Source organism: Chrysemys picta, chromosome 1 (genome assembly GCF_011386835.1).
Source record: "Chrysemys picta bellii isolate R12L10 chromosome 1, ASM1138683v2, whole genome shotgun sequence".
NCBI classification, from domain to species: domain Eukaryota; kingdom Metazoa; phylum Chordata; order Testudines; family Emydidae; genus Chrysemys; species Chrysemys picta.
The window spans coordinates 317,330,496-317,345,961 of NC_088791.1; the positions used below are offsets into that span (position 1 = coordinate 317,330,496).

Here is a 15,466-nt window from a genome sequence, read left to right on the forward strand (position 1 = left end):
AAGAATGTGGTTTAGTGGTTAGAGAAGACAACAAACATTAAATCTCAAAGAAAGTATAACTTTATGTAGCCTCTCTGCTAACATATGCATAAAATAAGTTGGCAGCTCATACTTGACTGCCTCCTAGAATTGGGGTTCATGGCCTTGTTCAATAATAAGAATGGTGAGGCTCCTGAGAATATAAACCACAGTCAGTAAAAGTGAGTCTTAAACTCAGGGCCTGCTTTACATTTTGCTGCGGTTTTCACTTAAATTTCAGTACTTTCCATTTGGCGGAGTGAAAAAATAAGGATACTAGAATAATTTACAAGAAATTGAATAGTTCCATAATATACAACAAATAAGTACTCAAATGAAATATTTTCACCTCAAATTTTAAACATCAATAAGTCAACATAACTCAAAAGCTGTTTCCAAAGAGGAAAGATGGTAAAAGAAACCTTTAACAAATTGTAAGAGATGTTATTGACTCTCAGTTGGCAGCTATTTAAATATTTCTTTTTTGTCAAAACTATTCAGTACTCATTCCAGTTATTCTCATTTTATAAAATAATTAGGTGTGTTGCACAAAACAAAAATCACCCAGCCTCCAATCATTTAGATTACAATAAACAATGTTTTTCCATAACAAAAAAAATAAATTTATGTTTTAGTGTGTTCTGTTCATTTCTTCGCTCTCATTGCTTATTTTAAAAACGGTTCTTCAAAATAACTCAACAGATGAAGTAATTTAAAAAATGCAAATACATGCCAGATTAATATCACTTGCTCTCCTGTGCATTATAGAAGTGAAGGCATACTGATAAGCAAGTACAGGAGGAACCGACTAGGGGCCATGCTCCTCTTGACCTGCTGTTCACAAACAGGGATGAATTGGTAGGGGAAGTAGAAGTGGGCAGCAACCTGGCCAGCAATGACCATGAGATGGTCGAGTTCAGGATCCTGACAAAAGGAAGAAAGGAGAGCAGAAGAATATGGACCCTGGACTTCAGAAAAGCAGATTTTGACTTCCTCAGGGAACTGATGGGCAGGATCCCCAGGGGGGCTAATATGAGGGGGGAAAGGAGTCCAGGAGAGCTGGCTGTATTTTAAAGAATCCTTATTGAGGGTGCAGGAACAAACCATCCTGATGTGCAGAAAAAACAACAAATATGGCAGGCGACCAGCTTGGCTTAACAGAGAAATCTTCGGTGAGCTTAAACACAAACAGGAAGCTTACAAGATGTGGAAACTTGGACAGATGCTAGGGAGGAGTATAAAAATATCGCTCAAGCATGCAGGGGTGTAATCAGGAAGGCCAAAGCACAATTGGAGTGGCAGCTAGAATGGGGTGTGTAGGGTAACAAGAAGGGTTTCTACAGGTATATTAGCAACAGGAAGATGGTCAGGGGAAGTGTGGAACCCTTACTGAATGGGGGAGGCAACCTAGTGACAGATGATGTGGAAAAACCTGAAGTACTCAATGCTTTTTTGCCTTGGTCTTCACAGACTATGTCAGCTCCCAGACTGCTGCACTGGACATCACAGTATGGGGAGGAGGTGAGCAGCCCTCAGTGGTGAAAGAACAGGTTAAGGACTATTTAGAAAAGCTGGACATGAACAAGTCCATGGGGACGGATCTAATGCATCCAAGGATGCTGAGGGAGTTGGCTGATGTGATTGCAGAGCCATTAGCCATTATCTTTGAAAACTTGCGGCGATTGGGGAAGGTCCTGGATGATTGGAAAAAGGCAAATATAGTGCCCATCTTTAAAAGGGAAGAAGGAGAATCCAAGGAACTACAGACCGGTCTGCCTCACCTCTGTCACCAGAAAAATCATGGAGCAGGTCTTCAAGGAATCCATTTTGAAGCACTTGGAGGAGAGGAAGGAGATCAGGAACAGTCAACATTAATTCACCAAGGGCAAGTCATGCCTGACCAACCTGATTGCCTTCTATGATGAGGTAACTGGCTCTGTGGATATGGAGAAAGCGGTGGACGTGATATATCTGGACTTTAGCAAAGCTTTTGATACAGTCTCCCACAGTATTCTTGCCAGAAAGTTAAAAACGAATGGATTGGATGAATGGACCATAAGGTGGATAGAAAGCCGGCTAGATCGTCGGGCTCAACAGGTAGTGATCAATGGCTTCAAGTCTAGTTGGCAGCCAGTATCAAGCGGAGTGTCCCAGTCTGTCCTGGGGCCGGTTTTGTTCAACATCTTCATTAATGATCTGGATGATGGGATGGATTGCACCCTCAGCAAGTTCGCGGATGACACTAGCTGAAGGGAAAGATAGATATGCTGGAGGGTAGGGATAGGGTCCAGAGTGACCTAGACAAATTGGAGGATTGGGCTAAAAACAAAAAAAAATCTGATGAGGTTCAACAAGGACAAGTGCAGAGTCCTGCGCTAAGGACAGAAGAATCCCATGCACTGCAGAGGCAAGTGATTATTTCCCTCTATTCGGCACCGGTGAGGTCACATCTGGAGTATTGTGTCCAGTTTTGGGACCCCAAATACAGAAACGATGTGGACAAATTGGAGAGAGTCCAGCAGAGGGCAACAAAAATGATTAGGGGATATGGGCACATGGCTTACGAGGAGAGGTTGAGGGAACTGGGCTTATTTAGTCTGGAGAAGAGAAGAGTGAGGGGGGATTTGATAACAGCCTTCAACTACCTGAAGGGGGGCTCCAAAGAGGATTGTGCTAGGCTGTTTTCAGTGGTGGCAGATGACCGAACAAGCAATGGTCTGAAGTTGAAGTGGGGGAGGTCTAGGTTGGATATTAGGAAAAACTATTTCACTAGGAGGGTGGTGAAGCACTGGAATGGGTTACCTAGGGAGGTGGTGGAATCTCCATCCATAGAGGTTTTAAGGCCTGGATTGACAAAGCCTTGGCTGGGATGATTTAGTTGGGGATGGTCCTGCTTTGAGCAGGGGATTGGACTAGATGACCTCCTGAGGTCTCTTCCAACCCTAATCGTCTATGATTCTATGAAGAACTGATTGATAAAGTATTTAATCATTGGATTCTGATAACAGAAGTACAAAAACTTCACTTTCAAAGTTTATGAATTTGTCAGTAAACCAGCTGATTGTTTTATAACTTTCCAACCAACTCTTCCTATTCATTCATTATGCTGTCCCTTTGAAATATTATAGCTCTGCTTCCTTTAAAATCAAACCTTGTTTCATCTACAGCATGGATGAGAGATGAATCCAGCAGTCTTTGCAGCTACTTTCATATCTCCCACTCTTTGGAAAGCTTCTTAAGTGGTTTTTCATTGAGCTCAGATTACTGTTTCTGGGGCTACAGGAGTCGATTTTCAAATTAAGCACCTAATCCCCATTGACTTTCAATGGGAGTTGAACACCAACATTTGGAGCTTTTGAAAACCTATCCTATAGTGTTTTGTTCAAATATAAACATTTATCATATCACAGTATTAATGTAACATCATCAGTGGGGAAATTTATATATAGTCAACTTTGTGAAGATCAATGCTGTTTAAACAATGCTTTTAAAATCTTTGAAAATGAAGTTTTATGTCAGTATTTTATTATACAATTTGAATATTGTATACTCCACAATTACAATAAATTCTGTACACAATAGCTTATCATCAGCTATCAACATGATGAAAGGGGCTACTGTGTTCCAAGAGCTTGAGTGAAGAAATCCAAACTCTTCTCATTGGGGTGTGAATTTCATTTCACAAGGAACACTCAGCATTCTTAATTGCCACGCTCTCAAATCTTCTACTTTGTTCTATGACAAATGAATGGTCCAGAAACAGTTTGCAAATGTATGGTCTGCAATTTAAGGTTTTTAAATGCTAAAGAGGAATCTAAGTGCAGACATTAAAGTTTTCAAATTACAGCCAGAATGAAGCACGTTATAAAGGTATTACTTTAATAATTCATGTAAAATTTTGGATGACCCCAATGACAGCTATGCAAAAATTAGCACTTTTCTCTTAGCTAAAATGTAACATTGCACATTGGCCTCATAAGCCTGGTCTACACAAGTCACCTTGCACCGGCTATTTGTGCATGTGTCTAAATTCAAATTTGTCTCTGGTTGACTTAAGCGCCCTGTTATAGCGACGCAGTAAAACCACCTCCCTAAATGGTTTGGAGCCATTGTTGACGTATTGAGGTCAATGCACTGCATGTGTAGACTCCATGTGATCTGTGTTGACCCAAACAGTCCTCCATCAGCTGTCCCACAATGCCCTATTGCCTGCCATTTTGGTCACAATTTTAAACTCCACTGCCCAGAGGTCACAGAGACCAGAAGCCACCCCTGTCTTTAAAACCCTGTGTGTTTTTGAAATGCTTTCTTCAGACTCCATACCTTGGCAAGCACACCTAGCAGCTCACTCATGTTGTGTGCAACTGCCCATCCAACCATGCTGTAGATAAATCTCTGGTAATTTTCATATGACTTTACATTGTGCCTCTTCATATAACCTTGTAGTGGGTCTACCCACGTGTGAACTCTGTTTTCATGCAACTTTGTATCAAAGCCTCATATAGAAACCTTGCACTGATGAGCTTTGTTTGACGTTATTGATATAATCTGGGACCATAAAGATCATTGTTGCAACCAAGGTCCTGTAGTGGCATCCAAATCTTGTATAAAGGGGGTCAAATGGGGTGTCTAAGACAAGGTTACTGTTTACTGGTTATGATTATGCTGTCTATATGTGTGTATCAGTTTTATAGTTGAAGTTATGAATATTGGCTCTATACTGTCTGTATTGCAAACTTATGCTATGCTTCTGGGTGACATCCCAGACAAGCTGGGGTTAGCTCTGCCTAGCCTGCTTGATGGCCCATTAAGAACCATCAGCTATACAATGGACTCATTGAGAAAAGGCAAATATGCCTTGAGACTCAGCAAAGTATGCAGGGACTGGCCCATGTGACTCCAGACTCCATTTTGCTGTAATTTTCCACAGTAGGAAGAAAGAGGTGTTCTTACACCTGGAAAAGACTATATAAGGCTGATGCCTCATCTCCATTTGGTCTTCAATCCTGCTTCTTACCTCTGGAGGGACTTCACTACAACTGAAGCTCTGCACAAAGGACTGAGGACCCATCCCAGCTGGGGATGTATTCCAGAGACTTGACTTGAACCTGCAGTTTATTCTATCGCTGCTGCAAGCCTGAACCAAGAACTTTGCCATTACTGTATGTAATTGATTCTATTTAACCAATTCTTGCTCTCATCTCTATCTTTTTCCTTTTATGAATAAACCTTTAGATTCTAAAGAATTGGCAACAGCATGATTTGTGGGTAAGATCTGATTTGTATATTGACCTGGATCTGGGGCGTGGTCCTATGGGATCAGGAGAACCTTTTTTCTTTTACTGGGGTATTGGTTTTCATAACCATTTGTCCCCATGACGAGTGGCATTGGTGGTGATACTGGGAAACTGGAGTGTCTAAGGGAATTGCTTGTGAGACTTGTGGTTAGCCAGTGGGGTGAGACCGAAGTCCTCTTAGTCTGGCTGGTTTGGTTTGCCTTAAAAGGTGGAAAAAACCCAGCCTTGGGCTGTGACTGCCCTGTTCTAGCAATTTGTCCTGAATTGGCACTCTCAGTTGGGTCCCGCCAGAGCTGCATCGTTACACCTTGGTATATGGAAACTTTGTATCAAAGCCTCATATACACCTCTACCTTGAAATAACGCTGTCCTCGGAAGGCAAAAAATCTTACCGCGTTATATTGAACTTGCTTTGATCCACCGGAGTGCGCAGCACCGTCCCCCCTCCCCCCCGAGCACTGCTTTACCGCATTATATCCGAATTCATGTTATATCACGTTATATCAGGTCACGTTATATCAAGATAGCGGTGTAGAAACTTTGCATTGAACCTTGGTATAATGTTATAGCCCCTAAGGATAGAATAAGATAGAAGAAAAATGTCTTTTTGCTAGCAGTAGAACAAGATCTTCCCTCCCCGCACTCTTAATCAATTGCCCTGTTGAATGAACGAGGTGTGAATGAGTAAAGGCTTGGAAGGCAGCACCTCCAGACAGCTGCAACCCTTGGAGAGGGGATGGAAGCCAGACCCAAGGACAATAAAACTTGTCAAGCGGGCTCATTAAAGAAGATCAGTTATACTGATGGCCTCGGGGGGTTAGAAGCAAGCACCTTCTTTTGGAAACACCCTCTTTGAACAGCATTGGGACAACATCCAGAAAGAAGCAGCACAAAGGACCAACTGACAGACACAGATTTTGAATCTGGTACAGATTTGCATAAGAGGGAAGCTGCTATAAATGTGAGGTGTCTTGCAGAGGATCCCGGGTCTCATCTTGTCAACATGGGAGCATTGATCCGGATCAACAGAAGCCCGGCTCCACCCCCTCCCCCATCTAACTCACCTGGCCACTGAAGTTAAGGGGAGCAACTAATTGGTAACAACAACAAGACAGAGTATGCTTGTGTGTATGTGAGTGCATGAGTGTAATATATATCATGCATATGATACAATGTTGATTAATACATGTATTACCAATAAATGTGGCGCTTTACCTTATTCCCCCTGAAAAGATCTTGTGCAGTACTTTAAGTACAACAATGTGACTCTAGGCATTAGAGGGGCTCCAGCCTGGAGTAGACAGGAGAAATTAAATCTCATGGACCTGTGGGGAGAGGATGCTGTACAAGCACAGCTATGGACCAGCCATAGACATGTGGACATCTACAAGCAGACTGCACAGGGGATGCAGGCAAAGGGCTATGACAGAGATCAGCAGCAGTGCCACGTGAAAGTGCAGGAACTTCACCAGGAAGGCCAACAATAGATCTGGAGCTGCCCTGCAGACCTCCTCTTTTTATAATGAGTTGCATGCCATACTTAGCACAGATTCCACCAGAACCGCCCAGACCACAGTGAATACCTCAGAGGAGACAAAGACAGAGACCCTTGCCTTGAACAGCAAGGAGGAAGGAGTAGACAGGGTGGGGGAATACAGCCAGGCTGCGAGCCAGAACATGTTTGAGACGCCACCACAATCTAGCCAGTCTCACCAGATGAGCCCGACGAAGGGGAAGGGAACTCTGATTAGTGTGTGCATAAATTTCTCTTTACAATGTTTAAAGATGACACCCGGCCCATCCTCAAGTTAACAAGGCACAGTTACCAACTTTTCATAGTTTTACTCATACAAGAAGTCGTCGAGATATAAAGGCAAAATTGGCATCTGCTTTTCATTCCCCTGTTGAGTTAGGCTGGGGGAGGGAGGGGCAGAGCATTCAGAGCCCTTTGTTTATGCGCATAGGGATGTCCCTTGTATCCTTCCTGACAAATTGCAATGAAACTTTCATGGAGACACTCTGCAATCCTCTCGCAAAGGTTTGTATGGAGGGCTGCATTATTTCTTCCTGCGCAATGGGCACTTTCTCATACCACTTTGAATGAGTTCAGCTGGCGCCATTGCAGTAAACAGGCTGGGGGAATAGGGGCCCGGGCAGCTTTGGGATGTCAGCAGCAGCTGTGTTCTCTGTACCTTTGTGACCCTCAGGAATGAGATATCTAAAACCATCATAGTAGAAAACAGTGCCAATATTCAGTGCCATTTCCCTATATTCATACCCACAAAATACAGACCAAAATTATATCACTTCATGCAACAGAACGGCCTTCTGTTCCTCACCCCGGTGGGCCATACTCATTCACCATGGCGGAGGCTGGAGAGCAGTGCTGTGCCAAGGGGCTCCAAAGCAGCAGTGTCAATAAGCATGTCTTATTAAAAGTGTTTATGAGAATAAGGGAAGATGAGTTTGAAATTTATCTTTCCCTTTCCGTTGTGACTGTAAATCCAATGGCACATATGTCTGTTTTTATCAACAGCTTCTGATGTGGCAGCCTTGAGGTGTCGCCTCCATACTAGCAGAATGCCTGACATTGATAAAGAGGAGTAAGAAGTGGACTTGCTCAGCCAGATCCAGCAAGGCAGTGCTGCATCGGACTGTGAACAAAGGGCAATATGACTGATAGCACAGAGAAGGAAAGAGGACAAGAAAAAGATCCAAGAGTAAGAGTCCCAGCAGGACAAGGAGGAGATGTACCAGACATAATGGATCTTCCCAGGCCACAAACTCAAATGCTGCAGACCCTGCTTGATCTGCAGGTCCAAAAATCCCAAATTTTCCACTCTTTGCAGTCCTCTCAGAATTCCTGCTCCCTACACCCCCAAACACAACATGTGGCATCATGGGCTGCATCCTTATCCCTACAACGCCATGCTGGGGGACAGCAAGAGAAACCACAGTTGCTGTTCATGTAGCCACAACAGATCGCATTTGTGCAAATGGACAGAAATGTTTAGTCCCTTTCCAATTTTCAAGTTCCACTCTCTTAATTTATGCAAAAAATAATAATATTATGTTGAATTTTATTTTGCGCAGTTTTTCCCACTCAAAGTTCTATTTTTGAAGAATCAAATGATCTTTATTCGTTTACAACAAATATTGCAGAACGCATACAGTTGAAAAGCACACAGTACTTGTAGACTTACAGCAACCATAATTTCATTCACAGGTTCAGGAAAATACCCAGTCATCTGTATACTGCTTGCTGTTCGTTTGCACACTAACAGAGAACACTCGTGTGGCTGACCATTAAAGTGCTCCTCAACTGCATAGCTCCAAATGATCTCTTCTAATAGCTCTTGCGTCTGGCTGTTCAAATTCAGCAGAAAGCTGCTACACTTCCGTCCTCCATCCTAGCACCAGCTTTTTCTCTTTTGCCTCACAGATATTATGCAGCTATAACCATTAGGATATTTTGCTCACCAAGATCCAATCTGGTGAGTACACACCACCAGCGTCCCTTTCAATTTAACAAAAGCACATTCCATAGTCTGTCTGCACCTGCTGAGCTGGTAGTTGAATCTTTCCTTGACGCTGTCAAGGTGGCCAGAGTATGGCTTCATGAGCTGAGGAGCAAGGGTTACACTGGGTCACCCGAATCACTACTGGCATTTCAATATCACCAATGGTAATCTGCCAGTCAGGAAAGAATGTCCCTGCTTGCAGCTTTCTGCACAGTCCTGTGTTCTTAAAGATGCGAGCGTCATGCAGCTTCCTGACCAGCCCAAACTGAATTCAGTGACGCATCCCCAGTGCGCCACTTGCATAACCCTGGAAAAGTAGCCCTTTCTGTTGATGTACACTGTAGCAAAGTGGTGTCCAAATAAGGAGTACCATAGAATCATAGACGATTAGAGTTGGAAGAGACCACAGGAGGTCATCTAGTAAAATACCCTGCTCAAAGCAGGACCAACCCCAACTAAAACATCCCAGCCAGGGCTTTGTCAAGCCGGGCCTTAAAAACCTCCATCACCTCCCTAGGTAACTTCCAGTGCTTCACCACCCTCCTAGTGAAATAGTTTTTCCTAATATCCAACCTAGACCTCCCCCACTTCAACTTCAGACCATTGCTCCTTGTTCTGTCATCTGCCACCACTAAGAACAGCCTACCTCATTCCTCTTTGGAACCCCCTTCAGGTAGTTGAAGGCTGCTATCAAATCCCCCCCTCACTCTTCTCTTTTGTACACTAAATAAGCCCAGTTCCCTCAGCCTCTCCTCATAAGTCATGTGCGCCATCCCCCTAATGATTTTCATTGCCCTCTGCTGGACTCTCTCCAATTTGTCCACATCCTTTCTGTAGCGGAGGGCCCAAAACTGGACGCAATACTCCAGATGTGGCCTCACCAGTGCCGAATAGAAGGAAATAATCACTTCCCTCTTCTGCTGGCAATGCTCCTACTAATGCAGCCCAATATGCCGTTAGCCTTCTTGGCAACAAGGACACACTGTTGACTCATATCCAGCTTCTCATCCCCTGTAATCCCCAGATCCTTTTCCACAGAACTGCTTCTTAACCATTCGGTCCCCAGACTGTAGCAGTGCATGGGATTCTTCCATCCTAAGTGCAGTACTCTGCACTTGTCCTTGTTGAACCTCATCAGATTTCTTTAACCCAATCCTCCAATTTGTCTAGGTCACTGTGGACCCTATCCTACCCTCCAGCACATCTACCTCTCCCCCGAGCTTAGTGTCATCCGCAAACTTGCAGAGGATGCATTCCATCCCATCATCCAGATCATTAATGAAGATTTTCAACAAAACTGGCCCCAGGACAGACCCCTTGGGGCACTCCGCTTGTTACCGGCTGCCAACTAGACTTGGAGCCATTGATCACTACCCGTGAGCCCAACGATCTAGCCAGCTTTTTATCCACCTTATAGTCCATTCATCCAATCCATTCGTTTTTAACTTGCTGGAAAGAATACTGTGGGAGACTGGATCAAAAGCTTTGCTAAAGTCAAGATATATCACGTCTACCACTTTCCCCATATTCACAGAGCCAGTTACCTCATCATAAAAGGTAATCAGGTTGGTCAGGAATGACTTGCCCTTGGTGAATTAATGTTGACTGTTCCTGATCTCCTTCCTCTCCTCCAAGTGCTTCAAAATGGATTCCTTAAGACCTGCTCCATGATTTTTCTGGTGACAGAGGTGAGGCAGACCGGTCTGTAGTTCCTTGGATTCTCCTTCTTCCCCCTTTTAAAGATGGGCACTATATTTCCTTTTTCCAATTGTCCGGGACCTCCCCTAGTCACCATGAGTTTTTAAAGATCATTGTGAATGGCCATCTATTGCGCCATCTCAGGTCAGGAGCCCCATTGCAGAAAATCCATCCACTATATCCTGCATATTGCTGAGAGTCACAGAGCTGCATAGCAGGAGATGATTAAGGGCCCTATACACTTGCATGACAACAACCTGCACTATACATTTTCCAGCTCCAAACTGATTTTCCACTGACTGAGAGCAATCCATCGTTGCAAGCTTCGAATGCAGTTCTCATTCTATTGCTCCTGTTCTGGGGCAAGCTCAGCACACAGATCCAGGAACATGGCCTTTCGCATCCGAAAGTTCTGCAGCCACTGCTTGTCACCCCAACCCTGAGTTATGATACAAACACTGACTGGTGGGATTGCTTGTCGAGTCCAGATCAATTCATTTCTCTCCCACAACACATTGTGAAAATTTCCCAAAAGGCATTGTGCCACATGATGGTGCATGGCACACTGAGATACATACCCCTGATGCACTGCATTTTGCATCAACACAAGCACTCCGACACAACATAAGAACGGCCATGATGGGTCAGACCAAAGATCCATCTAGCCAAGTATCCTGTCTTCCTACAGTGGCCAGTGCCAGGTGCCCCAGAAGGAATTAACAGAATAGGTAATCATCATGTGATCCATCCCCTGTCGCCCATTCCCAGCTTCTGGCAAACAGAGGCTAGGGACACTATCCCTATCCATCCTGGCTAATAGCCATTGATGGACCTATCCTCCATGAACTTATCTAGTTCTTTTTTGAGGCACAAGCAATATGCACGTGCCCAAGCGATATACAAACTTAACTTGCCCCAATCAATGTTTGTAGTATAGATATGGCCACAGTATTCTGAAGACACTTCAGAAGCGCTATAGATTGGTCTCTCTCTCTCTCTCAGTAAGGGCTGGGCATTTATTATGTGTGTATGCCAGGCAATCTCCCTCTCTTTTTTAAAAACTTCTCCTTAAAATTCATTTCCTACACTAACCCCTGCCAGTAAAAATGCTGTCACTGGATTTTTGTCATCGGCCTTTTACTTTTAAAAATCATCAAAAGTTAGAATCAACCTCTGGCATCTTCTTGTGCTTTGTATTTAGACTATAAATATCTTTATAGAACATTAAAGTAGGCATTTTCTTTTTTTTTCTCCTGTGTCTTATGCAATGCTGAGAACACTTCTGGAATTTAATAATTATGTTAAATTTATTTTTCAGTATATTGCACAACATTTATATATTTTCCTCAATAAGTCACTCAAACATTTAACAGCATTTGTTTCTATTTCAATGCTTGGAGTAGGACTTGACTTACCCTATGTTTTTCTTTAATTTTCTTCCTGTATGCTTCTTTGTCAAATTTATCCTCTTCCTGTAATCTTTCCTTTGCTTTATCTAGGTTGATGCCACCAGAATCATCTTCCTTCTCTTCGCTGTCCACACTGGATTTTTGTGCTGGTGGCCACTGCTGAACTAACTGGATTAGATGAGACAATAAAAATGTTTAGAGCCATTTTCCTGCATCCAATACTAAAATGCATTTCATTACTAATCAAATAAGTAGCCATATACTAATTATTTTTGCTAGACTAAACAAAAAAGCTGTTTGCAGAGGATTATATATTAAGAACGGCCATAAGAATGGCCATTCATGCTGGATCAGACCAATGGTCCATGGGGCCCGGTATCCTGTCTTTCAACAGCAGCCAGTGCCAGATGCTTCAGAGGGAATGAACACATCAGTGCAATTATTGAGTGATCCTTCCTTTGTTGTCCACTCCCACCTTCTGGTAGCCAGAGGTTTAGGGACACCCAGAGCATGTGGTTGCATCCCTGAGCATCTTGGTTAACAGCCATTGATGAACTATCATCTGTGAACTTACCTACATCTTTTTTGAACTCAGTTATACCTTTGATCTTCACAACACCTCCTAGAAACAAGTTCCACGGGTTACCGTATATTGTCTGAAGTAGTACTTCCTAATGTTTGTTTTAAACCGGTTACCTATTAATTTCATTGGGAGACCCCTGGTTCTTGTGTTATGTGATGAGGTAAACAACAGTATATTTATATGCAACAAACAAAAATAGGCATTTTAACATTTTATAGGATTTACATTAATTAAAAATGAATAGTTCTTCAAAATAAATTGTCCATTAAACCATGCTTTTAATGCTTTCCTTTGAAATCTGTTTGGAAATCTGCTTTTTACTCTCTGCCTAAGAAGACATATGCTATACACATTTTTAGTCATTTTGTTACAAAAAAAATGTTTTCAAGAAAAAATTTTAGATGGCTAATATGATTAAATGGAAATTACATTTACACCAATTTTAAGAAACAGTATTTTTCACGTTTCTCAGGCTTCTCTTCATAAGGTTCTCACACCCTTTGCTCTGCAACCAATCTCAATCCCCTGAACAGTCCACATGTACATGTACTAAACTGACCTTCAAATTTACAATTATGTTTGAATATGCAGTAATGGGCTTGAATATAGTTCTCATCTTTGGAACCATTTATGTGGGATCTGAAAGCTAAGTTTCACTCTCCACATGCAACGTCTTCTGTTGATCTCCCTCTGTGAATGATGCAGGGAGACCAAACCCAGTGGTGTCTCCTCATTGTGAGAAACAAGATGTTACGGTTCTTTGGCCACGACAGATCTCCTGCCATTTCCTTCACTTTAATGTGAAACCATGAGATGCTCAAATATTAATTGGGACAAAGGTAGGAGACAGGCCCAGGTGAACTAAAAAACGATTACCTCCCATTCATAACTGTTGTTCAAGACGTGTTGCTCATGTCCATTCCATTCTAGGTGAGTCCATGTAAACAGTCGGAGATTTTTGCATTAGCGGTATCCATAGGGTGGGTTGTGGCGCCCTCTGGAGTGCAGCACTTATGCATCGGTATATTAGGCGCCGCCAGTCCTAAACCGTGTCAGTTCCTTCTTGCGAGCAACTCTGACAGAGGGGCAGGAGGGGGGGGAATGGAATGGACACGAGCAGCACATCTCAAAGAACAACAGTTACAAAAGGAATGCAACCGTTTTTCTTCTTCTAGTGCTTGCTCATCTCGATTCTATTCTCGGTAACTCACAAGCAGCATTCCTGGATGTAGGCTCAGAGTTCATGGTCATGCAGGTTGCAACACCACTCTATCGAAGCCAGCATCGTCTCGGGCTTGCTGGGTAAGCACACAGCGAGACGTGAACGTGTGAACGGATGACCAGGTAGCGGCCCTGCAGGTATCTTCAATTGGCACTTGAGCCAGGAAGGCCGCTGAAGAGACTTGCACCCTAGTCGAGTGGGCGGTTACAATCGTCAGAAGAGACACTTTCGCCTGATCATAGCAAAAATGGATGATCCATGATGAAATTCTTTGGGTGGACACTGGATGACCTTTCATCCTGTCTGCCACCGTGATGAACAGCTGCGTTGACTTATGGAATGGCTTAGTCCTTTCGATGTAAAAGGCTAGCATTGTTTCCTGATTCCCAGAGAGTGAGATCTACACTCCTCCTTAGACCTATGAGGCTTTGGGAAGAAGACAGGCAAGAATATGTCCTGGCTCACGTGAAATTGTGAAACAACCATGGGCAGGAAAGCTGGGTGTGGTCGCAGCTGGACCTTGTTCTTGAAAAACACCATATAGGGCGGCTCCAAGGTAAGCACCCTAATCTCAGAAACCCTACATGCAGATGTTATTGCCTTCCAGGAGAGTAGAAGAAGGGAACAGGAAGCCAATGGCTCTAACGTGGCCCCCATGAGCCGTTCCAGCACTAGATTCAGGTCCCAAGGAAGGACAGGGTCCTGGACATGAGAATAGAGTCGCTCCAGACCCTTCAAGAACCAGACCGTCATGTCATGAGTGAAGGCCAACCTGCCCTGGACTGGAAGGTGAAAGGCTGTTATAGCGGCCAAGTGGACCTTAATTGATGAAAGGAACAAGCCCTGGAACTTAAGGTGTAGAAGAAGGTAGTCAAGGATTGACTGCAGTAAGACTTGCTCAGGCCTAATACCCTGGTCCAATGCCCAGCACATGAACCGTTTCCATTTGGCCAGGTAGGTTTCCCTGGTAGCGGGCTCCTGCTGCCCTACAGGACCTGCTGGACATCGGACGAGTATTCCTGCTCTTCCGCATTTAAGCATGCAGCAGCCAAGCCGTCAGGTGCAGTGCTGCCAGGTTCAGGTGCAGAAGAGTGCCGTGGTTCTGGGACAGCAGATTTGACCAGAAAAGCAGCTGCAGTGGGGCTGCCACCGAGAAGTCTAGCAACGTGCTGAACCAGTACTGGCATGGCCAAGCTGGGGCTAATAAGATTACCTTCGCCTTGTCCTACTTGATCTTCATGAGGACTGTGGATTATCGGCACTGGCGGGAAAGTGTACATCAGAGCCCCCAATCATAGGTATAAGAAGGTGCCTGACAGGGAGCCTCTGTCAAGCCCCCTAATCGAGCAGAACATGTGGCATTTTCTGTTCTGATGAGTGGTGAACAAGTACAAACTGGGGACTTCCCCACCTTTGGAAGACCACGCTGACCACCTGAGGATGGAGTGACCATTCGTGGTGCAATGAGAAGGTTCTGCTGAGGCAATCTGCCAATACATTCCTGGTCCCCAGGAGATGCGCAGCCACAAGATGAATGGCAGGCTGCACACAGAAGTCCCAGAGCCAGAAAGCTTCCTGGCAAAGGGCCAATGACCTGGCTCCACCTTGCTTGTTGATAGAAAACATCGCAGCGGTGTTGTCTGTCAGGACTTGTACCACCTTGCCCTTCAAGTGGGACTGGAAAGCCTAGCCGGACAAATGAACCACTCTGAGCTCCC

The 15,466-nt window shown here is 44.0% G+C and overlaps 1 protein-coding gene across 1 annotated transcript in view; it reads right to left on the reverse strand.

Moving 5' to 3' along the window:
• DDX10 (DEAD-box helicase 10) overlaps positions 1-15,466 on the reverse strand; it is a 316,478-nt gene that overhangs the window by 102,559 nt on the left and 198,453 nt on the right. The window contains exon 15 of the mRNA XM_042855078.2: positions 11,950-12,111. Coding sequence (XP_042711012.2) covers positions 11,950-12,111 — 162 coding nt within the window. The remainder of the gene's footprint in view (positions 1-11,949; positions 12,112-15,466) is intronic.